The sequence below is a fragment of the Aulostomus chinensis genome, chromosome 2 (assembly GCF_037954235.1).
Source record: "Aulostomus chinensis isolate RoL2024-O1b breed Wild chromosome 2, RoL_Achi_v1.0, whole genome shotgun sequence".
Taxonomy (NCBI): domain Eukaryota; kingdom Metazoa; phylum Chordata; class Actinopteri; order Syngnathiformes; family Aulostomidae; genus Aulostomus; species Aulostomus chinensis.
Window position 1 is genome coordinate 22,714,344 of NC_141321.1, and position 27,753 is coordinate 22,742,096.

At 41.8% G+C, this 27,753-nt stretch overlaps 1 protein-coding gene across 4 annotated transcripts; it reads right to left on the reverse strand.

Moving 5' to 3' along the window:
- Nucleotides 1-7,760: 7,760 nt before the first annotated feature.
- ppfibp2a (PPFIA binding protein 2a) lies at nt 7,761-26,266 on the reverse strand. Of its 4 annotated transcripts, none has more exons than XM_086185289.1 (21): nt 25,717-26,266; nt 23,867-23,953; nt 22,765-22,878; nt 20,897-21,028; nt 17,969-18,061; nt 16,441-16,552; nt 15,381-15,442; nt 14,647-14,725; nt 14,451-14,563; nt 14,280-14,350; nt 14,136-14,193; nt 13,783-13,894; nt 12,910-13,024; nt 11,242-11,370; nt 10,915-11,065; nt 10,614-10,725; nt 10,289-10,377; nt 10,022-10,144; nt 9,508-9,633; nt 9,136-9,324; nt 7,761-9,055 (listed from the first exon to the last, which is right to left on the reverse strand). In XM_086185289.1, the coding sequence occupies exons 1-21, from the start codon at nt 25,762-25,764 to the stop codon at nt 8,831-8,833; spliced, it is 2,340 nt and encodes a 779-aa protein (XP_086041415.1). In that variant the 5' UTR covers nt 25,765-26,266; the 3' UTR covers nt 7,761-8,830. The 4 variants fall into 4 exon arrangements, with proteins under 4 accessions (XP_086041415.1, XP_086041408.1, XP_086041419.1 ...); XM_086185282.1 differs by having other exon boundaries at nt 13,759-13,894; XM_086185293.1 differs by lacking the exons at nt 22,765-22,878; nt 23,867-23,953; nt 25,717-26,266 and adding an exon at nt 21,937-22,173 and having other exon boundaries at nt 13,759-13,894.
- Nucleotides 26,267-27,753: the final 1,487 nt, after the last annotated feature.

The window sequence follows — 27,753 nt, forward strand, 5'->3', positions numbered from 1 at the left end:
AAGCATTGCATAATGTGTGTGCACACATGTGACACCCATAAGGAGTTTTCAAAACACTTTGTTTGAAAGCATTTTGCTTTAATCTGCTTTATGACTTTATTTGTCCTCAAAAGAAGATTGGTTGTACATCATGTATAACTATTAACCAAAGGCACATGGTGAGATTTTAAAAGAATGTAAAAAACAAGCACAAGAGAGCAAACCCCCACCAAGGATAATGTAGAAATTGCAGTTGTTTGCTGTTTTGAATGGTCTGCCCCAAAATTTAGTGGCTTTGTCCTTGGCCCGTGCCACAACTTCATGGAACTTGGCCTTCTTAGACAAACCAACAAACACAAATAAAAAAGAAGACGCAGTAAACATTTTAATGAAACTTTCTAATAAATGTATTTCAAAATGGTCTGTGATATTTTGTTTGAATACAGTTGTTGAAGTAATTTGTGTATGTATTGGAAATACCTGCATATTTTTTTGTACACATCAGTCTGTAGTACCCCATATCAGATTTAGTGTCTTTTAGAATTAAAATCTCTATGGGATTTTAGCTCCATGAAGGGTTGCGGGGGGGTTCAGTATTTTGCTCAAGGATACCTCAGCATGGTCACCGGGGGATGTGAGGCTCAAACCTGCGACCCTTCAGTTGCCAGATAGCCACTCTACCTCTGAGCCATGCCACCCCAGCTTGATGATAATACACACTAAAATAAAAAAACAAGATGATTGTACTACTTAGTTGACAGGGTCTCTCAGTTTACATACTTTGCATTTGTCTCTGACTGCTAGTACATGAGGGGGCTAAGTAGCCCACTATTACATATGTGACAAGCACACCATAATAGCCCAATTATCCCAAAATGCCAAATTTCACTCTAAAGGAAAAGGAGGATGTCGTGATTAATGATGGACACTTAAGGGGAAGAGTTAGACAACACTGTTGGATAGGAGAAAATATGTATCAGGCTGCCACTGCTACAGATGCTTCCTCCCTCCTGACAACTGCAATTCATTTGAGATGCTATTAACATGCATAATTATGCTAATCAAGCAGTAATTAAGTGCCAATTCATCAGAGACCATTTTTTTGTCTGTAATTTCATCAAACATGGCTGTTGGGGTTTGTTTGCCTGCATATTTCTTTGTACAATATTGCCCAAATGAGGTACTCTCATTTCATTAAACAGCCCCTTTGCTGTATGTTTTTGAAGTTAGTAAACAGGGTGTGTTAGAGATAAGATGTAATGCACTCCATCTTTAAGACATTCTTTGCATTAATCCAAGAGAATTCATTAAACCACAACACGTAACACTTATTTGAGAAAAATAATTTAAAAAACTATTTTCTGTTCAAGTATCAAATACACAACCAGTGGTCAGTACTAAATCATCCGGTGATTCAACACGCATTGGCAGAAGGTAGAGTTTGTTGTTGTATGCATGTACTATGCTGCCACTACTATGCTACTAAAATATCCTCCCCGTGATCTAAAGAGCAATGACATGTACTCAGCCCTCAACACTGAGACAGTAGACAGCTTTTGTCATGGGACTCCACCCTACATTTCTTCAGGAGAACATCTTGTATACTTGCATTAGCAAAAAAAAATAAAAATAAATGTTGAATTTCACCAGAACAGATTTAAATATGGGCGGCATGGTGGTGCAGTGGTTAGCGCTGTCGCCTCACAGCAAGAAGGTTCCGGGTTCAAGTCCCGGCTCGGGCGCGTGGAGTTTGTGTGGAGTTTGCATGTTCTCCCTGTACCTGCGTGGGTTCTCTCTGGTACTCCAGCTTCCTCATCAAGAGGGGACGAAGCTGATTGATACTCTAAATTGACCATGAGTGTGAATGGTTGTCTGTCTCTATGTGTTGGCCCTGTGATGGACTGGTGACCTGTCCAGGGTGAACTCCACCTCTCACCCCTGCAACTCTTAACAGGAATAAGCGGAAGAAAATGGATGGATGGATGGATGGATGGAGGTTAAAATATGTTGTACACAGTATCCCGCCTGGCACCATGTGCAGCAGGCAGACTAAAAATGGAGTGATGATGAGGCCCAGCATTCTACCCCCAGCCCAGGGGCGATTGAGGGCTAGTATTGCTGTGATTATCCAGGTCACATTGCTTGAAATTGCTCAGTCCTGTGGACCAACAGTCATCCATGGCTCTGCAAACAGGAGCAGAGGCCTCTCTATATTCCAAGTCAGCGACATCGACCTGAGAGACCACTACACCAACCACTGTCTGACCTTTCTAAGCAAGCTGTGTATGACTTGTGCTGAAGGAGTAGCAAGTGTCAAGAGATGAACAAAGACTTCTGTCATCGGTTCAAGAGATGAACAAAGACTTCTGCTGCCTTAATTCCTGGAGCTCTTAGATGAATATATTCACTACCAAAGAAAAGGGGTGTATGCATTTTAATCTGGTTCTCAATGACATTGAGATGGGTGAGCCTTCATTTTTGCAGCCAACTTTTGCCAAACAGGTTGCAGTTGAGCAGGTAGCGCTAGCATTATACGACGGCTGGAGTGACAAGTTCTGTGTGGACTATAGTCCACCCAGTGCCATCCTACCCTCGGCCTTATATTTGTGTTACTGGGCATTCTTCATTCATGCAGCAGCTATTTGGGTGGAGCTTATGCTCGAGTAATGACCCAAATCTGCCTTCTCTACTGGCAAGGGACAAAGGCAGTTAAAGGACATGCCGTGCTCGGGCTACCTTTAAGGGGATTTAGCTACCTGGTTGACATTGTTCATTATCATTCAATCACTGTGCTATCTACCTTGACAACCTCTTAGTCCATGATGCAAGTTTTGAGGGAACCCTGGAAAACCTGGGTGAAGTGTCTCCTCCCTGTCATTCTTGGACCAGGTGTATGCCCCAACCCCTATAAATGCTTCAGTATCCCCTCGTGCCAAAGAAATCTTTTTTGGGTGTCATTTGAGCAGTGGACATGCCCATGGACCCAAAAAAACTATTTGCAGTCCAAGATTGCTCAGTCAGTCACAATGATTGTCACAGTCACAGATTTTTGGTGAAACTGGTCTCCTATAATTCATGTCTTCTCAGGGATATTTCTGCCATCACCAGCCTACTCCACCAGCTAACTCTGAAGGACCTTGTATGCCAGTGGACTCAAGATTGTTCCACTGCCTTCACGCAACAAAGAACCTCAGTCACAGAAGCTGACCTAACCAGACCTTATGTGGATCTTTGTTGACAGGTACCAGCAACAAGGAGGCCAGTTTTTTTTTCCTCCTGCACTGCTCCCTCACGAGGCCAGAAATACATTACTCTGTCAACACCAAGACAAGTTTAACTGCCTTTGTCCCTGAGTCTTTTTGTCACTTGTAATTCCATTCATAGTTCAACTTAGAGGAGGTGGAACCTGAGCTGTCAAATGACGAGAGTGCCTGCAGGACTATGACTTTCAGATTCACCAACAATCTGTTTGTCTCTTCAACCTGTTCCAACAGCATTGAATGATTTCTGTTCTTGTGCTGGAAAGATACTGGGCAAACTTGGAGACACTAACCACCATGGCACCGTTATCAGCTGGTGAGCAGATGACAGTGGCATTGAGACATAACTTCCATATGGGAGGGACCTTCAAATGACATCAAGTCAACAGTGGCGTTCTGCAACACAATGATGCGCACTACTCAGATGTAGAGCAATTGGCTATGTGATAACAGTAGGGGTCTTCAATTTCCAGCAGCTGAGCCCATCACTAGCCTTATTGTAACATGACTTCTTGTCACCAGAGGAGCAGAGTGTCTGATCTATGGCATGGAACCTTGGCAAGAGGTCCCTGCCAAAGTACTCTGAGCAGGGACAGGTTAGTGAGAGCCTCTCAGATTTGTTTCCCTGAAAATGCCCAGTGGGGTAGTACACAAATTCTTTGCATCTAGTACTTTTATCATTGAGGTGCTGCTGGGGAGCTCCTGGCCATGGCAGTCGTGGAGAGAAAGAAAGTGACGGCGTATATGTGTGAGGGATCGACCTAGTAGCGTCAGTTCTTAGAAGGTGAAACCTGGGACAACAGACTGATTAACACCAGAACCACTGACATTGTGAGAGCTAGACAGATTCATGCAGTTATTTGCTCTGATTTAGCCACAGTTGTAGCATTAGAATTTTTTTGTGGAAGGTTCATAGATTTGCCCTTTTTTTCTCCCTCTGAGCTATTGATTGTTGAAAACAATGGGAAACAATTATTTCCGGTAAGTGGAGTAAATCTGCTGTGGAGGATAGGGCAACTGATAGGAATGCACGACATACTGTATGCACATACACTTTTTCATCAGCATGACACTTTCTACTCAAAGCAACTATCTGAGAGTGTTTTGCATTCATTGTGTGTACGGATTGTTCACATTAACCTCCTTTTAACTGATTGACTTTCTATCTGTGTCCCTAATGGGCTCTGAAGAATAAGAATAAAGCTACTCACACAAAGAACTGCAGTCTCAGTACATCTTCTTAAATAGTTTCCTAAAACAAAGTTTGTATGGTTGATCCGCAGCTCTTTTACCCTGGGTTATCTCATGGACATTGTTCAAAGCTTTGATATTATTGAACCCTGGTATTAAGTGAAATCAAGGGATCATGGGGAGTTTTGGGATGTTGCTGAGTCTGTTCTATGTATTTTAACAAATTGTACTAGCACTGAGTTCCAATGTTTTGTCTGCATCACAATCATTTTATTTTTGGCAAGCATCAGTTTTGCTTTTTTTTTTTCACGTCATTCTAAAAACAGACAACATTGTTCTCCAGAATTATTTTTCGTATCTTTGCTTCTATGTTCTACAATGCCACCAGGTCTTCTGAGGCATGTGTGGTACATATGAAATGTTATTTGCAATGGCATGCCTCTGTCCAGTTCCAGAGAGTTAGACAGGTGTTCTCATTGGACGTGAAAGCCTCTGGTGATGCATGTCAGTCTTGATCACCCATGATGATGGCCTGAGGAAAGGAAATAGCTTCCATTCATTTGACATCAAAACTGTTTTGAGTTTCAGCACTTTCATGATAGTTTTGGCAACCAGGACAACCATTTGGACATTGATGTGGTGAGTTGTAGCTCTGTTTTTATCAGTTGTTCATGCGTCATTTTCTTACATTCTTTTCCTTTTTAGGTTTTGGGGTGAGTGTATTTGCAGTTCCTTAGTAGCTGATTCTGTCATTTTAGAGAGAGCACTGTTCTATGCACGATGCTTTTGTTTAAGACTGACAAAATGTTATATATAATTTAACTGTAGCAACTCCCTGATGTAGATTTTATGTTATGTTTCGTAGGGGAGACTCAATAAACAACCAGGGTGTTTACACAGTTATCAGTCAGGGCTCTGTCTAATCTCACTTTGGCTGTCAATAGATGGGCCACATTTTTCAGACAATTATAAAGCAAGTGCAGAAACCAAGCATGACACAGAGGGTTTTGTCTTTAGCTTGACTTCAGATTATCTAATTCAAAGAGAAATCAATCCACTGGATTGGCAACTATCTATTGTAAAATGACATCCAATCCAGACAAGGCTTACTTGGGACACAGGCAGGGAGAGAAACAGCCTGGTTGATGGTGGCTGGCTGTACAGGATGAGATGGGCTCTAAAGTTCAACGGGGCAGAAGAAGGTTCATGCGGACGGCTGGCTGCTCCTTTTGACAGCATGTCAGGGTCGACTCGCAAGCTGCTCCGCCGCATCTGGGTGACGCAGTCATCATTGTGGCAGGCCTGTCAGAACAAACTGGTGTGCTGGAGAGAGATACAGCGTTAGTAGCTGGTCGGGGAGTAATACAACACATGCACCACCCTAACAGCAAATATGTTCCCCAAACTGGCAAGATGGTGGCAAGTTAATAACAGGAACTACCAGTGACATCATATAAAACATGATAACGCTCCACTAAAGACATCTGAATGAGTCCATAGATCAAACAGACAAGGTGATGACTTCAACCTCAAACACATTTGTGACTGGCATCACTTTAAACATCCTTGGGAACAGAATAAATGTCTGACACCATAATTATAATAGACATTTTCAGTACAAAAGTAATACAGAATCAAAAACAAACAAACATGTATACGTGTAAGTGTCATATGAATTGACAGTCGCAGTGGGGGAATAATGTGCAAATTATTTATGTAATGTAAACTGTGATAATTTACTACCACTTTTTTTTTCTTATACTGCTATTAACAAGTTGCTTGGAAACCAATAAATGTCACTATCCCTTTCACTTAATTAAAACAATAGATATCATATTGCAAGGTAAAACGTCAGTCATACCACTGTCTCCTGCAGGCAGCAATTTACTGCTTAAGCGTTTTGAGAGAGGGTGACACAAATAATAGCCATTAAACTGTCAGCCAGTGGAGGCTGGGTCACATTACTGAAATTAGCTAAGATGCACTATTGTAAACAATGCCATCATCACTGTACAGATGCACATATGCATGCAGATGAAGCAGTAGCAGTGTAAAATAAACACAGATTTACACATTTATAGAAATTTATCATTGGTATAAAGTGAATATGCTTAATGATGCTGTTTTAACTTTGTGCTGACAAAACTCACAACTACCAATCTGTCTAGCTGTAGTCATGCTGTTTGTACTCTTTTATAAAAAGTATGGACCACGGTTTTGTCAGTGTCAGAATAGCAGAATTACACCAATATTCCCCTGACTGACAAATGCGTACATAATAAATGAGCTGGAAGCGTCCAGCTGTGTGGCTGTAGTCCTAGCAGCATACACAGCCAACACTGACATCTGCTGGTGTCAGATGAGGATTTATTTTTTTCCCCACGTAATTTCACTATCCCAATATTTCCAGAAAATATGTTCTGCCTTTAATCATATACCTTATTGTCATCAAAGAAAGGAATAAAAATACCTTTCATTTGAATGAAATGATTTTTAAAACCTAGTATCCCAGCCACGACCACTTCAAATTACCTTGGGACTGGAATCAGTTGGGTGGTTTTACACATTTTTCAGCATTTAATTTATGATCATTTCAACAGCAGTCATGCACAAGAAGGCATCACGATGTTCTTTGTAAGGAAACTAGTCATGAGCCGGGGCAAATTAGTCCCTGATTCATGTGTTTGGTCAAATGGAGGCTGTGTGGTTCAGAGAGGAAGTGATCGCTGCCTCATCCCCCCATGGTAGCAGCAGAATAACCTGATACCATCACCAGGACCTTGAATGATGATATATTCTTACCACTTCCTTCACTTCCTGTCTCATCTGGTAAATGTCGCATGCTGTATTGAGGTTTATAACTTTTAAGATACAGGACATTGTTAGAACGTACGTTCTGCCTGAATCGTTTGTGCTCTGTGCTAGAGTGTGTTCTGACTCTGTGTCATCACTTTGTTCCAATCAAAAGGGGAGTGAGCGAGCGATCGAGCAAGTAACTCTCATGCAAAATATGTTTTATGGTAAATTTTTGTGTTATCTATCATTAGAATTTAAAAGCAAGAGTAGTTCATTTTTTTCTGTTATTCACAAACGTTTGTTTATGTGTTTTTAGCCGTATATTTTTTCAAATTAAAAAAAGAAAAATATCTGTGACTGAACAAAGTCTATTTATCAGAAGACAAAGCTTTCAAGCACCAAATCACATTTCTTCTGAATTTTGTTGTCAGTTTTTTTCTCATTGATACACATGTTTTAGTATAACTGTTGGGGAGACAAGTTTTATTTACTTAAGTGAGTGCACACCAGTCGGGACCACGGGTCAACTGATTGTTAGATCCTTTTATTCTGACTAATTCAACAAACAAACAAAAACAAATAGTCTCTGTTTAAGTCCGGTCAGCAGCATTAAAGCAGCTTTCCCAGCTTATCTTCTTTCAATAACCTGTTTTGGCACAGGACAGGTTAAAATCCACCATGCAGTCGTAGGATTCCAAGTGTACTTCCATTTTTAACCAGTAGTGGGCAGCCTTGAATCCACTAGTCATTCAATATCCCTCAAACCATCTTCAGGAACTGAGGTGGTCCTAAAAAATTTAAAGTGAACAACTGCAGAAATGTGAATAATTATCTGCCAGTAAAAGATTGAAAACTACTCAATAAACAAAGTGAAAGTATGTCAATTTGATGGTTTTTGTACAAAGCAGTAACAATTTAAACAACAGTGATGGCAAAGTTGAGGGGACAAATGGTTTTATTAGTTTATTTTTTTCTCCTCAGTTAAGTTCAACAAAACTAACTATTTAACTGTTGATATTCTATTTCAAAAATCAAATCTAGGCAGTCACAATGATCTGATTAAACAGCACTCTGATTGGATAAATTGAACGTGTAGAATTAGAGAAACTCTGCCATCAAATATCTGTATTAATTTATCTTTTGATGCCGTTTTTCTTCAACTGTCTACAGAAAATGAGTGAGTAACACCTATGCTTAGAGTAAGTGGTGTCAGTTCTGAAACTCTTCAGTAAATCCAGGTATAGTACACGAGACAGAAAAGATCGTCAACATCGCGAGTCAATCTACAGTCATTTAAATAAAAAGTGGTCAGTAAAATGAATTGTTTGAAAGCAAAAGAGGAAGCTTGGGAATCTGACTTTAAAAGGAATGCAGAGAGCAGCTTTCACATGACATTTCACACAATGTTACAGTTCATCATTTCAGAGAATCTTGTTCAAACAATATCTGGGTTGTACATGAATAGCGGTTAATATCACTCAATAGATATAAGCTCTACGTGCCCATTCAGTAAAACTCTCTGTGAATGAGTCTTAGGTAGATTTTCCTCTGATTAAGAAAGTCTCTTAGTGTCGTGGGGAGGGTCCAGAGTTCACTGCTGTCTTTTAATTACTTTTTGTAGCTGTTAGCGAAGGCTTTTTCTCTCCTTGCTCCTGCCTTTCAGCCTGTCTGTCCACGTTGGGGCTGATGCCCCTGAGTGCTGCAGAGGGCAAGCGTGAAACCCCGTTCACTGTCATAGCTCCACTGTCTATAGGACAGATATAGTCTGCAGATTCATCAGGTTTCCTCTTTCTCAGGTGACTAAATTGGGTGAAGCCCAGCTTCTTCGGCTAAAAGCACAAAAAAAGTCAAACCATTAATAAATAATTCAGATTTTATTTTGCTACAGCTCTATTTCGCATGCTCTTACCTTGACTTTGGCAGTGGTAGTTAAGGGAACGTGACCTGTGGCATTACCATACTCTCGCTTCTCCTGTGTGGCCTGAGTCCCAACGAGGGCAGAGAAGGCTGTGGCGAGATGACGGCGGAGCAAAGTCTTCTGTGGAGGAATATTTAACAGCAAGGCCAAAGTCTCTGAGCTGAAGCGAGGCTCCAGGATCTGTGGAGGAGCATAGTGACAACCTGCAGTAATGACAATACGTGTGTGCAGGAGTATTTCACAGTCAGGCCAAAGACTGAGTGGTCAGTGGAGGCCTCAAACATCTCCAGACACACACTGGAAACTTTTAATGCTACTAAAACTATGAGATAATGAGCATTTAAACTTCAAGACTTGACTCACAATCAGCCCACCATGAACACCACTTCCCCGTAGATTAGGGGCGTACTCAGCTAGGTCCACCGCTCGAAGCCACTCCATCACACGGTGGTTAGACCACTGCACCACCTCAGAAGGAGACGGCTGTTTCTGAAGAATATCAAAAACAAAAATATAACTTATTATATCCCCTTCCATTTCAGTCATATCATTCAAAGTTTTTTCCTAAATTCACAAGAAATGAGCAGAGTGAAGTTTGCTCTGCTTTCAAACTTTGGAAGTAATTGTTTTTCTGGCTATTTGTCTCCATCTTGTGGGCAATCGCTGTAATTATATCTGTTTGCCATTTAAGGCCTGTCACAGACTTTGAACGTCAATGTCCTTCTCTTTACATGTTACACTCCTCTCTTAGCTTTAGTATTGACTGACAGTATTGACTGGTTAACAAACAACACACCCACATACATACAACAATGCCGTATGTCACAAGTGTATCACACAGTAGCACAATCCAGCTTTTGAAATTTGCCTGGCTCACCTCTTCCCCAGGCCTGCGCCGTAGACAGTTGGGATTGAATTTATTGGCGTGAAGGACATGGATGGCACATTTTATACTGAGATGATGAAGCTGGCTGGTCACCTTTAGAGTCAAGAGGTCATTCTAAGAAATTGGAAAAGGAACATTTGTGTGAAAACTTAACTACTTATTTCTGTGTTCTGCATCAAAACGGACATTTAAGGAAATACTATATTATTGCATGCATGAACTTTAACAATATACAACACAAGCAGGATTTCGTCTTACCACTGTCAGGTATTGTATCATCCGACCATCTACACGAGCTTCATGGAATTGGTCTTTATACTGAGGCAAACCAATATCATCCAGCCACCCTACGCGAGGAACAGTCAGACTATAATTCACTTTTCTGCTCACAGTAGTTCTGATTCCACCTCAGGATTCAGAGTCCACCACATGTTTAACTGCTCAAATAAATACAATCCACTCCTTGGTTTTAATGCTGACTTAACATGGTATCTTACATATTGCAATCGTAACTGTCTGGTTTGTGACATTAGAAGTGTCTAGGTGAGAGTAAAACAGGAAAGACGACAGGAAAGAGTCTTACTGGTGACCCAGATGTGGTCCAGTTCAGATGACTTCTCTATCACTTTTGTGGTAAAAGCCCTCAAAGCCAGCTGCAGCTTTTTCCTGTGCAGAGGGTTCTTCATACCCATCTCCTGAGGTAGCAAACAGACATTTTATCTTTTTTTTTTTGTCTAGAGCATGCATTTTGCTTTTTCCTGATAAACCTAAACATCTCTGATATATTCATCAGTAATATACAGTTTCTCATAAGAAAACAGATCTAAGAGGAATATAATTGGGCAGTGTTAAAAAGTGAAGTAGCAATAACTGCCCTGCCTGACCTTCTCAAAGTCCTGAGGTGTAGCAGACAGCAGCGTCTGACCGTTTTCAACCCACTGTCTAGTGAGATTGACATACTGGCCCAGTCCATAGTCGTCTAGCCAGCCACACACCTGCTCCTTGGTCCACTGCCTGAATGGAATATTCATATCGCTGATAGGAAAAGGACAACAAATGTTAAATATATAAAACAAAATCATTCAAATACAATTTGTATTCCAACCAGATTCTATCAAAGCAGCAAAGTATAAGAAGACATGACAGAGGAAAAACCCTTTTAGTTGTAGGTGTAGATATTACAAGTAACTGGGTGGCACACTGACTCTTACCATGCAGAGTCATGAGATTCTGGCGTGCGGGTCAGTCTCGGCCCAGCTGTAGCACGCAGTCCCCCTCTTCTAAACTGACTAGCATCTGGGTCTGCTGCCTGCAGTCCTCCAGACTGGGTTCTTCTTAGCCTGCACGGACGAGAGTAATAGAAAGCATTCTGATACCGCAAAGCCACGTGTGACCATGGAAGGTTTTTCACTACACAGTATTACGTGAATCATCGGTGGTGTCATCCTGGTTCCTTGTACACTGAAGTGAGTTTTTGTGACCCCAAGATAATGGAAAGCTGGGCACAGAGACGATGCAGGGACCGCTCCTCTCCAGATGTGTCCAGATGTGTCAGTGTAGATGATCAATAGGCATCATCAGACTGGTTGGCTCTGTATTTGGCCTCATGCCAGCATTGAAAAGACACCAGGGGGCAAACTAAAAACTATTCTGTATTTTGAGGGTCATCCAGGAGACTCAAACTTTTGGTACCCAAAGCCACACCAACATGCAGTTATTGAATGCAACTATAATTATTATTATATTATTATTATATCATAGAACTTGCTAAAAGACTTTTTCTCCCAGTGAGACAATAAACTAATATTTTAAGACGCCAATCTGTGTTACGCATCGATACGATGGCAGGAATGTAATTCAGAGTTAGCAAAGCACAGGTGAGCAATGCTAGACTTGATGAGCACTAATTTCAACCTGAAAGTCACTTTCATTTTTCTATGTTTTACACATTTGTACTCGCTCATGCACAAACAGTTTATAATTCCTGTAATTTGTGGAAATGTTTGATATCCCTCTCCTCCATAGATCGTTAGAACACTCTGCTGGCTACATTATTTTTGACAAATGCTCAGTTTCAGGAAGTTCTGAACATGGACTCTATCGTGTAAAACTACATCAGAACTTCTACTTTTAGACCAAACATCCTTTCGTTCTTGCTTCGCCCACACTGTTTTGAAGAACATATGGAAACTGTATTTTATCAACGGCATCGAGTCAACCATATTTAGCAGAATGCATTAGCATTTTCACTCTTGCCAGTGTGATCTATTCGTTGCTTGTGGAGGATTTTTACAGCTGCATGAGCCCCGGCAATGTTGGCACCCAGCTGCAGCGGCTCATGCTCGGACGCAGAGGCCGACTGCTGCGGCCATCCAACATCCGTAAGACTTCACTGGCGTCTCTCTCTCTCTCTCTCTGCCTGCCTGTGGCCCTTCTCTTATTTGGATGACCAGTATTTGTCAGATGATCCGTAACACCACCCCCCCCCCCCACCCCCCAAAAAAAAACAACAGTGAAGACATGGATTGCATCATGTCAATGGTCTGGAAAGATACACAAAAAAAAAAAAGTTCCAAAATATTGACTATCACAGTTAAGCTACAGTACTGAATGAAAGGTCAGAGACCACCTACAATACTGTCATGGCCCAGAGCCAATCTGATTCAGACCACAGTGGAAGGCTTTGGGGCGTGGCCACTCTGGATATTACTAGACTGAATAGAGGCGCTACGCCACACCTCCAACTTCTTGTCCAAATATGGTAACCTCCAGTTGCAAAATTCCTGCTGGTGACTAAATAATAACTAGGAGGCTCCAGAACAGTCTAATGGGTGACATGGGTGCACGCGTGGAGTGTGAAGGTATTTTGCCACACTCACTTTCCCCAGAGTCTTTTGAGGCTCCGATTGTTCTTCATGTATTCTGGGGAACCCACAGCTCTCTGGCCAGCTTGTGTATTCGCTCCAGTGCCGTCATCCACTTTGTCAAACTTTACTAAAAGAGATTACAAAAAGCAGTTCACTTCCCCTGTTCGCACGAATACAATTCTGATTATGTGATGGCGCTGCAGATAGGCTGTTATAGTGAGAAACATTTTCTAAACCCATTAAAGCAGTGATAATGGCAGTGCAGTAATTGCAGCAGACAATGCCTCCCCTATACTGTAACCTTACGAAAATGCAAGAATTTAAAAATAAATATCTTTGGGTAGATGTGAAATTGCTGAGGACAAAATCTGGATGCTAAATGTTTTGTTTTTTTTTCATACGCAGAGGAACATTGAGAGGTGAACCATGTGGTGGTCTGCCTTTTGACAATGCGCTATTCAAGAGAGGGAGCACTGGTTACACATCATTAGGTTCAGCAAATATTTCACCAGTTAATGCCCCATTGAGTGAGGAGGTTTGAGCTAAAATTAACAAGGTGTGATTTTATGACACATGCTGCAGAGTCAGTCTTCACTCTGATGCACAGCATTGCAAAAAATAAATCAGGGTGGGGCTGAAGTTGAAACTTGCCAGCGTAGTTTAGTTAGGGTGGAGCTGAAATCCATGTGGTAAATCAGAGACAGAGAAAGAGAGATAGATGGAGAGACAGGGCGTGTTAGGTCAATCCCACGATCCCTCTCTGTCAGGAGCCACTGCAATTACTCATGATCAAAGGTGTAGCGGTCTCCCGGTTAAAGGAAAGCGGTTTGCCCCAGAAATGAGTGCTACTGCCTGGACCACCTGAGTTAATAACTTTGGAATTACTCTGGCTGGAGTCTCCATCTTCACTGTTGTCTGGAGACTTTTCACTCTGGTTTTCACTGCTGCTCTCCATCAGAGATGAATTCACAGGCAGCGTCTGACTTCTGGTGTCATTCTGAAAAAAAAAAAAAATAAAAGAGTCATAAATAAAAGGTGATAAATATACACATCAGCTGCATTTATACATCATCAAATGCCAAAATTCATTTCAGTCAGTTTAAATATATGAGAATCCCGCAAAGCCAATGGATTTCATATACTGTGTAAAAATGTAGGCAGGAATCAATAAATGTGCATCATATACAGTAAAGACACACAATTTTAAACACTGAAAAACCTCCTTTTGTTTAAACTACCTTTTGTTGGACTCCATTTGTTAGGTCAGTCATGCTACTGGAAGTCTGCACTTCTGTCCTGAGAAGATAAAAGCATAATTATCTGAGTAAAAGCCAACCACACTCTAGTTGGGATGTGCAGCCGAAAATACATTGCTCCGCTACCTGCTGCTATCACTGTCTTTCTGAGCTGACAAAAGAGAGGCTTGTTGAGAGGAGGAGCTGCTTGTAGAAACCTGGGATACGATGGGGAAAAAAATATTGTGCATGTTCATGCAGCGAAATGAAAAAAAAGACAAATCCTTTAGACAAACAGCTACAATTGTTTGTACCCACATCAGACTTGACATCCTCAGACTTTGCACTGGCAGAGTCACCGTTCTTCTCCTCTTCCTCGCTGCTGCTAGAATTAGTCCTACCATTCGACAACGAACGGACAGCAGGTGGAGCTACAGTAACAAAGGAAAGAAACATTTTTCCCCGACCCCAGCAGTGGGAGGTATTTCTGTAAAGGAGTGAAAAAGCTGATTACCTTGCCTTGTGGTGTGAGTTAGCTCTCTGAATTGCCTGCACTGATTCAGAAGCAGAGTGAGCTCTTCAATACGCCGATCCTGGAGAAACATGAGTAGAGGGCGTTCAAGGTCAACACAATCCAATTAAGATGTTTATCTGAGGTTACTCACATATGGACGATCTGCTTCTCTGTACTACTGATCGCTTTGCTACACAAATGTCCCTCTCAGCATATGGCTTTCACATCAAAAGTGTGGCTGAGGAGGGAATTAGGCTTTGCTGAAAATTTTAGTTGTGGTAACCAGCTTTGAGGAATGTGTGTTTTTTGTAGTGGTGCCCATGCCTGGTTTTGCCATGGTTCTCTTAATACAACTCCCTCCAAAATTAGGCTTGGCAGATCAAGGCCTATTTAAGTGTGCCTGAAATGGGCCGCCTCAGGGTGTGTGTACATGAGTCTTCACTAGCCTGCCACATGTAGACCCACGTCTGTAAGTCTTTAAAGTCCGACTTCTCTGGGAGGGAGAATACAAAAGCCGCTCTGTCCTATAAATGGTTGGAAGGCGGTGCCTCTGAGAAATGACAACATCTAAAAACAGTTACCTTCTAACCTTTCAAATAGCACTGATAATAACTCGGCTATATACAGACTGGTAAGATGTTTCACGCTGTAGGAAACTGATGGGAATACACATGTTGTTCTGTGCCATATAATCACCAACAGCTGTATGGAAAAAAGAGAAAGAGAAAACTCACCTTTTCATCATTGGCAGCAATCAGGGATTTCATCCCACTCCTCAGCTTTTGTAGTTCCTGGTCTACAAAGAGAAACTCACTCTAATTATTGATCTGCTAAGGACCTACATCACACAAATTAGTGTTTGTATAAATCAAGGCAAGGATATACAAGAAGAAAAGGCATGATGTGTCTTGAGGTTCATCTGCACCTTTTTTTTTTTTGAAGCTATCAATCATTTAGTCATGTCTTCATTTACTTTTACTGTTCTACTTCAAGGCATATGGGGATAATTTCTGGTTATAATATGATGCAATCCAGACATATTTATCTCTGCCAGGCGCAACTCTGGACTGACTGAATATTATGGCATCAGAAATCCATAAAGACAACACAGGAGACAAAAGGATGGGAGATGTGCTTTGTAATTTCTGTAATAACCATCTGGTGATCGTCAAAGCTGTCCCTCAGAGCAGAAGGGAAACATTTCTCAAGCGCTGGAAACGCTTCTATGTGATGTGTAGCCTCTTCCTGTACATCTCCTCTGAGAGAGAATTCAGAGGGACCGGTGATGAGGCAGTTTATAAAAGTAATACTTCACCATAAAGAGCTTTTTGCCTCTCACATCCTCACAAATAGGTGTCTTGAGTTCACATAGATGGTTTAGCCCTTCTGCATTACCTCTTTTTGACTCCAGAATGCAGAACTACCCAGCACACGGAGCACGTGGCTAGATGAAGAAGACAGGGATCATACAGGACGATGCGCTTGAGAGACTGTAACCTGGCATTTTTGGACAGTGCAGCTGATGTTAATTATTTGTCACCATTAGCTTCAAGCCAACTGAGGGCATTTCTGCATTCTGGAGACCCAAAAATAATGAAAGAGTGAAAAAATGTATTTGTGGCCTCGAGACACCTGATGTAAGTACTTAAGAGGAAAGAAAACATATTTTGTGAGTGACATATTGTTTTAATTATTACAAAAGTGATTCATTATCTGTGTAACCTATCCAGCTAGAAAGATTGAGAGAGGCTATTGGCAGCTCCATCAAGGGTTTGAAGCCGATGCTTTGTTTACCTTTTTCTGAGCTCTCAGAGGAAAGTGAGGGTCTGGCCAGCAGCTGAGTGTGCAAGCTCTCGATCTCAGCATTCTTACTGAGCAGAAGCTGCTGAAGGCTGCTGATCTCTACCTGTGGATGCCACACAGAGAGGGATCTTTAGCTGAGCACCACCAAACAAGCACTTCTGCATTGCTGTAAGCGTCTACTCATGTCTGTTTACATGCACACAGACGATGGCTCTTTGAATACCGCAAAAACAAGACGAGCAAGACATAGACATGATTATTGATACATGCCTTAACTTGAAACCCAAATGCTGGTGACCTGTCTATTTTAGAGACAATTATATAGAACTCACACAACTTAAGTTTTTCATCTCAGAATTCTGGAGAATCAAGTCTGCTGTCAGGAGTTTATAGTTTGTTTTGAAGTACAGCAGATGGCAGTGAATTTCAGGCTGATCTGTTTGGCAGAACATTCTCTCTGTTCTTGCTATGCTGTAGAAACGACTTCTTATCGCTCTCTCTCTCTCTCTCTCTCTCTCTCTCTGTCTGTCTCTGTCTCTCAATACACACACGCACACACTTTCAAGTAGCTGAATATCTCCTACAGCCGCATCTACAGCCAATTATCGAGTTTACATTAAAATTTGGCTTTATTTTAACATCATTTATCCAAAAATCTGACTCAGTTAGCAATTGCATAAACATCCTGTTGATGGAGAGGTGCCATTTGGATATTTGACGATCTTCAATAATTAATTAATTTTACCCAGATGTAATGAAATCCACCAGTCAGTATGATATGATACACACACACACACACACACACACACACACACACACACACACACACACACACAGCATATTGAAATTGAAGCCCTTCCTTTTAGAAAAAAAAACAACCAAAAACATGATAAAACAATGGGAATAATTGTGACAGCTTAAGAGATTTCTTGATCCGTGACCTCGAGGGCCAATCATGTAGGGACTGGAAGTTGTCCAGTTCACATTTCCAGGGGTTCATTTCTCTTTTGTTTTTGTTAAATAAGTAGATTTAAAAATAGAGTTGCACATGTTGATGTTTGGACAGGCAGAGTAGCAGATCAATAAGACATAATCCAACACAGAGACACAGGCAGCTGTTGTGCATGATGCGGCAAAGACAAAAAATAAAGACAGTGTGACAGAAGATGAAATGATTTGTGAGAAAATAATCATAAGAGAGCAAGTAAAACTGCTCAAGGAAGCCCAAAAAAGTTGCTCCCATGGCCAAAGTACACAACCTGACCATTAAAAAAAGGACTAAGCCATGATTAAATCTATTTCTACTGAACTTTAAAAACAGTTCTCAGCCTTCTTAAGAAAAAAATAGGTGTCCATGAATGAGAGAGTGTTTTCATAAAGGGAATGACTCACTTAACTGGCTGGAACATCCGTTTGGATAGCGTTTAGGAAAGTTGAGTGGACAGTTAGCAGTGGAATTTGGGCACTGATGCTATGCTGCAAAAGTCTAGACACCATAAATGTCAAAATTAAATTTTACCTTTGTTGCTTTGAGTTTTTTCTCATACTGTAACTTCTGATCCTCCAGGTGTTCCACCTTGTCCTTCAGAATCTTGAGCTCTTTGAGTAAACCCTAAAAGACAAGTGATCAAAGTTTGCCTGTTAACGCTGGTCGAGACCATCGGACAAGATTTTCTTTCGCAGAGTAAAATTCAATATTTGTTTGGTGTTAGTGTTTTTGTGCATTATCTTTCATAACACACTGTTACCTCAGCCAAGGTGGTAGTGTTTTTGGTGGTGTTTGTTTGTCTGTCTCTCATCAGGGTTACGCAAAAAACTATGTGGCCCATTTTCACCAAACCAGATGGAAGAACCCATCATATTTTGGAGCAGATTAGTCAGGCATGGGGGGAAATGGCATGTTTGGTCCTAAGAACTTGGTGAGGGGTTACTGCTACTCTGAGTTTCTGTCAAGTGGCGTTACTGTGACGAGACCAGCTTTGATATTTTGCCAGAGAACACAAATCTGTTGTAACTGGACTCCATATGGTCAGATCTTTTCCAAACTTTACATGTTTGATCAGAGTCCCAACCTGAAGACAATCTGAATTATAGTGATATCACCACCTAGTGGTTACAGGACATATGCTTGATTCTACCTAACAGTATTTGATTTACATCAAAATTAGAAAGCGTTGTCTTTACATGAGTTAGGACTCTTTAGCACCTCCTAGAGGACACAGGAAGTGATATTTGCACCACAGTACACACGTCTGTCTGCTCTTTCATGCTACATCCAAATTTGATCAGGTTTCCCATTCTCTCGCTCTACAGAACAGCTACACACTGTGACATGTGAGGGTGTGCGGTGGCACACCTGCCTTGGCGGAGGTGTGAACTCTCAGAGTTCTTTCTTGTTAATAGATGCCATCAATTAGTTGTGTTATTTGATTAAGAAAAAAAATCTTGACTGACATTTGATAATGACATAGAAAACTGCTGTGGGTATTTGGTGTTCGTGTTCAGTTCGCAGGTGAACCTCTGAATTCCACACATCAAAGAGAGACAAACCATGCTATGCACGTCAGAAGTCATGCAACAGGCCTACACATTCTCCTCCACCGTGGTACGTCTGCTCTGCATCTGAGCTACTTTCTCCCCGGCTGTGCGCGTTCTCATCAGGCCCGTCTGCAGCCTCCTCTACTTTCTGCATCACCCCTGTGGTTGTGTTACATGAGGGACCAGGGTCTGAGTCCTCAGTGGACCTGGCGGGGCATGTCACTGGAGAACCGCCACTGTCAGTCTCTGAGGCTTTTTTCTCCTGGATCTTGCTATTGATCTCCTCCTGAAACCTACACATCTGCTCCTGCAGCTCACTAATGAAATTCACCACACTCTGACGGATGCAGCGTGGGAGAAAGAAAATTAAGAGAAATGTTTAGAAAGAGAAAAGGGAAATACATGTGTGTTTGCGTGCACGTTTGTGTTCCACATCGTGATGAGGATGACATTTAAATTACATTTACTTCTCTTCCTCATGCTGAGGCCATCACTGTCTTTGAGTTTTATGTGTGAATACAGAGATACAGAAACAGACTGACACCACTGATCACTGGTCGCCCGTCCACTGACACCAGGCCAGCTAAACACTCAGCTATCCTCTTCTTCTTGCTATAATTGTATCATTTACCAACATTTATTCATGGTAACTTTATCAAATGTAGTTGGCATTACTGAATACTACAAGGCTGAATTGTTTTTGCACATTTCCAGGGTGACTGTGCCCATGTTCTTTCAAAGAGTGTGTAAACAGCAGCCAAGTTATGTTCGGATTGTGGATAGAGGAAGTCTCACTTGGGGTCCAGTCCAGAGGATATGACAGATGATATGGAGAGCCTCCATGGCTAAATTTAACTGTGAGCTTACTGGCTCCACTGTGAGGAAGCGTCCGCATGTTGCGTGCGTGAACACGCTTATATGTGTGTTTGTGTCGTAAAAGTAGCACATGGAGACCCATTAAGCGTTTAAAGTGTGTTTTCTTGTTCTTTTTAAAAAAAAAATCCATTTACGTTACGGATAAAACTACACAAGCTCACGCACACGCACACACACGCACACGGGATCTCTTTCAGTTTCAACATGGAAATAAAGTAGGAATTTCAAATGTATATATATATATATTTCAAACAAATTCAAATAAATACGGGAAGTGTATTCTTTATAGAAGAGCCTATCTTTGCCATCTAATCAAAACCAAACGATCTGGGCTCTGCAGCCTACACATTCTCATATTGGGGTCACCATCCATCATGCCAGCTCCGCCATGCCTGAACTCCTTTAACCTGAGGACACAAAGGCTCTTTGACCACTTGTGTTTTGACTGTAACAACATACATTACAGTACCCCGTCTGGTTGCACTTCTACACAGAAACTTTCCCTTCCTCAGATTTATACTGGTCACTGAATGCCCAGGATGTCTGCTGGTAACCAATCACACGAGCCTTAAGCAAATACATGATTCATTCTGAAATGACAAGAAATTTAAACCCCATGGAGACTTTTTTCCTGTCAATGTTACCCAGGAACAACAGAGCCAGGGTTGTGGTGAATGTTCTTCTCCATTCCTCCAGAAAGTGTTTATGGACCTCCATAAAATCAGCAGCTGACTTCAAGGTTCAGAACATAAGACAAATTTTTGTGTGTACCCTTGTCATTCCTGGCAGAGATGGGTTCAAGTTTCCGAGGATTTCAAAACAGAAGTGTTCCTGAGGATTCTGTCGAAACTTACCAAAGTTTGAAAACAGTGCTCAGTGGAAAAGATACTTTGGCTGCAAGGCTGCACCTCACAAATGCGCTTAAGAATATAAGTCTAATCACAAAATATTTAAAGTGCTACCTACAAACTACGCTGATCCACCAACTTGTCATGTACGAAATTATAACCTTTCCACATCATGTTTGGCTCACCTCCGCTTTGTGTTGCCTCTCAGCCCCGTGGCCCGGTTTTCCCTCCATGTCTGCCAGCTTTAGTTTCAGGTAGGACACCTCCCCCATAAGACTCAGCTTCTGGCTCTCCAGTGACGTCCTATGTAGGAGCTCCTGCCATCAATAAACAAACAAGGTGGGACAAAGGTAAATACATGAAGACCTCAAAGATTTGCAGCACTCAGTCCTTACTTACCCAACTAAGACTGCATTAAGTATGAGGCACAGCAAGCTAGCAGCTCTGTAATAACAGTCCCCTCAGACAAACCCACTGGTTTCAGACGCTGTTTGAGTGGCTAAATATACACAACCCATGACCACTATTTATAATGCCTATTTCACAGCTCACTCAAAGCACACAGCAGAGGGGTGAGAGAGAGAGAGAGAGAGAGATGGTGGGGGGGGGGGGTACTACAACACATTATGAGGAAAATGTTTTTCTTTTTTTTCTTTAAAAAAACTTGGACAGGTAAATGATCCTGTTAGTGTGAGCTGCTGCCAATCAAAGTTGATGCTTTGGAGTGTCCTCAACTGTTCTGTGACTATCTGCCTTCCTCAGATATAGCGCATGCATGGCTGTCAGCCTTGAGAGTTAAGCCAGACTATGCAGGCAGATGCATTGCTAATTTGGTTCATGTCAAGCAGGTGCTGAATCACTTAAAGTCTAGAAATGAGCATCTAAAGCAGGCAAATATGGCTACACCAATTTAAAACATTGGGCTTTGGAAAAATAGCTGGGCTGCTTCTAGAGGGCGCATGGAAAATATTAGAGCTTTGTCACCAGGAAGAGATTTACGGCTCAGGTCCAAAGCCTCATAATGACCATGTCTCTAAGAAACCAGCCCAGACTGCCCTTTGATACGCTGCTCCCATACGGCACTATACATAGATTTAAACACGGAGCAGAAGAACCAAAAGGATTCCCAGTACCCGTGAGATTAGTAGCAGTAATAACCATAAGAAGAAACAGACTTTTTCAGCAACAGCAACGTTTCGTAAGAGCCATTCATTCTGTGTATTACCTGGTTCATCCCATTCTAGAGTCTGCCTGCGACAGAGGAAAGGTTAAGTGTATTCCCCTCATGGCTGCAGCAGTTTCCAGTATCCTGCAGTTTTGGTTTTGGTTAAAGTCAAGTGTCATAAATCCATTCCAGTCAGTGTTTTACCAAAGTCTCAGTAGTAGAGTTGAAGATTTGAGGTTTAAATCAAACAACTGCAAGTTTCAGACACACACGCACACACACTTCTAACTCTTTAAAGAGCACCACCCCTCTTCGTTCTACCCTCCCATCTCTCCACCTTTTTCAACTGTTCCTCCCTTCCTCATTAGTCAGACTTGCCTTTCCTCTGTTGTATTCTCTAATTCACTGTGTGTGTGTTGTGTGTGTGTGTGTGTGTGTGTGTGTGTGTGTGTGTGTGTGTGTGTGTGTGTGTGTGTGAGGGGTGTGGCAAAAGTTGTAATCACCTGCCCAGACAGACCAGTCTGGCCCTGTATAAACTCAGTACACACTCTGAGACACTGTCCTGGAATGAGTGTGATCGTCTTAAATATGTTGGTTGCCAAGGTAATCTGCAGCTTGATACTCAGGAATCTTACAGAGGAATTTCTCTCCAGGACGCAGAACTCATCAGTTGCATTCTGCAGCTTATGAGCAAAGATTGAATCTGCAGAAGATTCATATTTAAAAGGCAGATGAGGAAAGAGTCTGGCACTCTGTCACAGCTCAGTAAATAGAAGAACAATATTCACATAAAAGCTCTGGATGCCTGCTGGTCAAAGTCAGAGTTTCCTGACTTTGGTCCAGTAATAAAACATTTGCCTCCAGTCTAAGCCGAAGCTGCACGTGTACCTGATGTAGCATTTCCTCTGTGGAGTTGAGTTTGAGTTGATGTTCCACCACAGAACTCTCAAGATCGCTGATCTTCACCCCCTGAGCTTCCACCTGGTCTGTCAACACGCTCACCTGTTCAGAGGTCAGAACATTGAGAATTTAATCTTCATTTCACTGCACATGTGAGGCATTTTTATGCAACAGCAGCCAAGTGAGAAGCCTGCGTACTGTCTCTGTTCTCAAAATACATTCTATCAGCTCTTTTTACAAGGTATTTTTAAGTAAATATTCAAGTCTGTGCCAGATGAAACACAAAAAGTGTTAATTTAAAAAGAATAAACAAGTTCTTGTGCGTCATTGGGTGCTTGCAACACTCCAGCCGCCCAGCATTGTCACCAGCAGGCGCTTGATAGCAAATCACACGCTAGACTCGAGCCAACTGGAGCGGATTTTCCAGGGGAATGTTTTATGTGAGGCCTAAGAAACAAACAGGACATCTGCTCTCACACACACACCTACATGCTAGAGCACATGCTGGTGCTAGCCTGAACCTGTCTGAGATAAGTGCTTGATCAGCAGTCCTGGGAGTTATACACCTACACACACACACGTTTCACACACACACTGCACAAAGCAAGGTATTCGAGTATTGTAACAACACCCAAACTGGCAAACCTAACCTTTATTACCACAGCGCTTTTCCCATCTCACTGGATTAGCTATTACGTAACATTTACAGAGTCAAACTCTGGTTTACCTTTGCCCCACACACACACACACACACACACACACACACACACACACACACACACATGCTCACACACACACTTTCTCCTCCTCATGTGTTCTCTCTGACACTCCTGTGTGATACAGGACCACTGAATCAGTCCCACTCAATCACTGCGGTGTCATATGTTCTCTTTTATTTGCACAGCAGGCTTTTATTAAATATGAATCACTTTTACAGGCGAAGGCATGCTTGTTTTCAAACGTGTTACCACTGCAATAACAAGACATTACTGACAGATGTAATATTGATTTTTATTTGACAAACTAGACTTAAAAATACAAAAAAAAAGGGGGGGGGGATGAAATTGAAGCAGATTGAACCTAATCTCACCTGGAGAACTAATGACTCTTTGTCTCCTTCCAAACGTGAAATCCGTTCCTGGTAGGACTCACTGTTACCAGGTGAGTGGAGGTTTACCTTCAGAATAAATGTCAGGTATTAATTTCTGTTACACAGTCAACAGCAGCCTCAGGGCCATAAACACAAACATACTGTAGTATGTACTCAACTTCTTTACTGAGTCAGTGAACAGTGTGTGGAGACTTCTGTAAGAGGTTTACACGTCCTAATCAAGTGTTAAGTTGTGTACAACGTTTTATTCTATTTGATTAGGAGGAAAACAATTTTCATGAGCTCAGGGCATCCTGTGTAGATATTTCAGAGCCGTCAGTGTGGAAAGGAAGTAAAATTGCAACCAAATGAGCTCAAATTTCTCAGAAATCCAGGCGTTTAACCACATTTATGGAAACATCATGTAGCCCTGCGTCCATCCTGAGCCAAGAAACTCAAGTGGTTTACAGTAATTGGAAAATACATTATAGTTTTAATAGAAACACATAATTAATGTGTTTTAACATTATGGTTTTGAGCGTAACGGCATAATTTCATAATTATTTCACTTCACTTGGTGAACAATGGCTTTGTATCTCCCTGAGTGTTCTTTCAGTCTTGTATGTTTCTAGTTAAGTGTTGGGCTGGCTTATTAAAAGTGTGAACAACTCAACTGGTTCATGTTGCTCGCTTAATTACTTCAAGGAACATTTTTTTTTTTTAGCCATTAAAAACCCTTTCTCCTGTCTCCTCTTCAAGGCCACACACACACAGCCAAACTACCTCTTATTCCCCCCCAAAAAATGTCTACAAAACTCACATTTATCTGTAGGGAGAATATTTTGTAAGCAATTTTTCACAATTACACAGAGAGATTTTGAATATAGAAGTAAGTTTTTGCAACTCAAATGAATTGCAGCTGTCTTTTAGCGAAGCCTTGAACAGTGTGTGAACCTCGGTCGTTGACGCTCTTCAGAGCCATGCTGATTCACCTGCTTATTAAATCTGTTCATATCTTTCTTGCACGGTGAACCGCACTGACACGGTGCAAGAAAGTATTCACATATGATATATACATATGTATCATGTCACAGAACTGATACTGGTTTGGGTAAACTGCTGTTCTCGCATTTCACATCGACCGACAAGTATATGCGTGGAAAGGCTTAGTCTATAGATCCATGGATCCTTGAGAGTTCTAACCTGACGGATGCAGTCGTCTCTTATGACTAATAGCAGTATGATGAGACTGTATGTTCTAAAGACTCCCTAAAGGTTCAAGTGGCAGGAAATGATCTCAGCTTACATGCATAGCCACTTATCTTTCTCCTCAAACACGTTATCTCACTAAAGGCTTCGATTCCCAGGTTAGATTAGAGGCTTAACCAACAAAACAAGGACTGTTCCACCGTTTTAGTACAAGATGCGAGATATTTTGGTGGTTAGTGTTTATCTCTGCTGCAGCCTCATGTTGGTCCTCTCAGTCAAACTAATATTAGCTGTTTTCTCAGCTTAAAACACAAGATGTGATATGCAGTAATCAAGTAACTCATAACTATTTATTAGTTCGCTGGTCTTTTCATGCAGTAACTTCTTCAGTTTGTTGCTGCATATTCTGCAACACACCTCTTCAGCTCACAAACAAAGCATGCATTCCTCTCAAATTATCTACCAGGGCAACCACAAAATTCGTGGTTGCTTCTTGACAGCCCAGGAGAAAAAGAAGCAACCATGAATTTTGTGAAATTGTTGCACAAAAATTACAATTACAACAAAGCGCAAACAAACAACCACGACATTCTTTGTAAGTCTTGCACATCAGGAAGGTGTCAAGAGTAGAACTGTCTTACCTTTCTAAGCCACGTAAAATGTTTGTAGAAATCAATGTCATACTCCATTCTGCATGTCCATCGCACAGTACGTCTGGCTCGTACAATAATAGAGCTGAACTGGTGCTACAAATCAACGTGGAGCATGAACAGAAACCAGACTGACCAGCAAGACACAGCAATGAATCTTAACAGTGCTGCACTGGCGATCTCCCTAAATCTAATTCTGTTTTTACAGACCCTCCATGTTGCAGTCTCAGACGGTGCAGAGAGGGCCTTGGTCCGTGTGGTTTAGAGTCTGGGCAGCCGGAGACTTTTAGAGCTGAGCTGAATAACTCAAATTATGCCAATTGGCTCCACTCCCTCTTTCTTTTCACTTTTCCTACCTCTTTCTAACTCGCTCCTCTTTCTTTCTTTCTTTTTTCTCGTGTTCCCTCTCTCAAAAACACTCCAACTACTTCATTATTTACAAACAAATCTCCATGTGTCCCTCACTCATCTTTTTCTGTCTATATCCCTCTCTTTTTCTCTCCTCTCTCTGTTTGCCAGCTCTCTGTCTGTCCATACCTCTTCGTCTCTTAACTAATTTTGTGGGGCTTCCAAAAGGGGCACAGGGGAGAGGAAACTTTCTGTAGCACATGCTTGTCAGATGTGGTGCGGTGCAAGAAGTCAGTCAAGATGACGGGGAGGGGGGAGGAATAGGAGGAGGCGGTGGAGGAGACCGAGTGGGATTGTGAGTGCACCAAAATTAAATTCAAAATAGGATAAAATGCCGGCAAATACTAGCAAAGGCACACATGGATGAAGAATTATTGCATAAATTGAGGGCAGCAGAAGAAATGCAGGGGTTTAGAGATGAAGGGAATAAGGGAGAAAGGGGCAGAGAAAACAAAGTGCAAGTGTTTGTACTTTGAACAGGAACTCTGGATCTCATTACCGGTGCTGGAGAAGCAGCTTCCAGCTCACTCCTTCAGAGCAGAAAGGAAAAAGCCAACCACATGTTGATGATCAGGATCAAAGACCTGCACCATCATGCAGCTAATAAAACCCACAGAGCCAAGCAGTCAGCTGCAGCTCTGTGCGCTAGCAGCACTTGACCTTAATGAAGCTTTTTCTCACATTAGCTTTGTATTTATTTTTCAATCCTGTATGCGCTTGTTTTCTGGGTATTAACCTGTTTAACTGGTAGTTATCTCCCACGAAGGGCGTCAGGTAGGTGCACTCACCTCACCTCTCTCCAGCCATTTCAGGATCACCTGTGCTGTATTAGTGGAGACCTGTTTGTGGAGAGAGTCCATGTCTTCATCGCTCCCCCCCAGCATTGACCTGAGGCTGTCAGTCAGCTGAAGAACCTTAAGGCCGGGGTCTGCTGGTGAGGTCAGGGTTCTTTTGGGGGGATAGTCCTGGCCATCTAACTGTATCAAGACTCCCATTTTACCTTGAGAAAAGAACACTGGGATTAACAAGTAGTGTGCAGCCAACAAAGGGATAATCCCAGAATAGTAGTGTGTTCTGCTGCTGATGACTGGTGGACAGCGGTTTGATAATCCCTGAGATTACCTTTCGAGGGCAATATTGAGCAACATTGTGGGGCTGCTGGATGGGAATAGCATCACATGGTTCAATACTGGATACTTTGTCTGCTCCTGCAGTAATCAAATCTAAATAATCTGACAGCAGAAAGTTGCAATTAAATCAAAAATACAATGAAGCGGAGCAGCATCGTGGATAATTTCGATTTTCAGTGACAGTCAGAGATTATTGGCTGTTTTCAGTAATGTGGTGTCTGGGCGCTAATGGTCAGACTGTCAACTCTATTCATAGCGTTATGTCATTTGACCCTCGACAAAAACACTAATAGAATGTTGAGGTTTGTGAGGAACAGCGATGACTAAAATGTATCACCTCTGCTAGAAATGACGGGAGGGAAGACTGAAAAGTAGCTTGTTAAGTTCTCAGCGAGAGTTAGAAGCACAATGCAGGCACTCGTAAACCTGCCTGTCTGTTTCAGTCAGTCCTCTTCATTTAAAACACATTAATGTCCCATCCTCAAAATAA

What these genes read in the sequence shown, in the direction of transcription:
- ppfibp2a (XM_086185282.1), bottom strand. Translation starts at nt 25,764, where the DNA reads ATGGAGTATGACATTGATTTCTACAAACATTTTACGTGGCTTAGAAAG. An exon ending in CAGAGGAAATGCTACATCAG is followed by an intron (nt 21,029 to 22,764) that starts GTACACGTGCAG and finishes TATTGATGGCAG; the next exon opens with GAGCTCCTACATAGGACGTC. An exon ending in GAATCTCATGACTCTGCATG is followed by an intron (nt 11,066 to 11,241) that starts GTAAGAGTCAGT and finishes TTTTCCTATCAG; the next exon opens with CGATATGAATATTCCATTCA.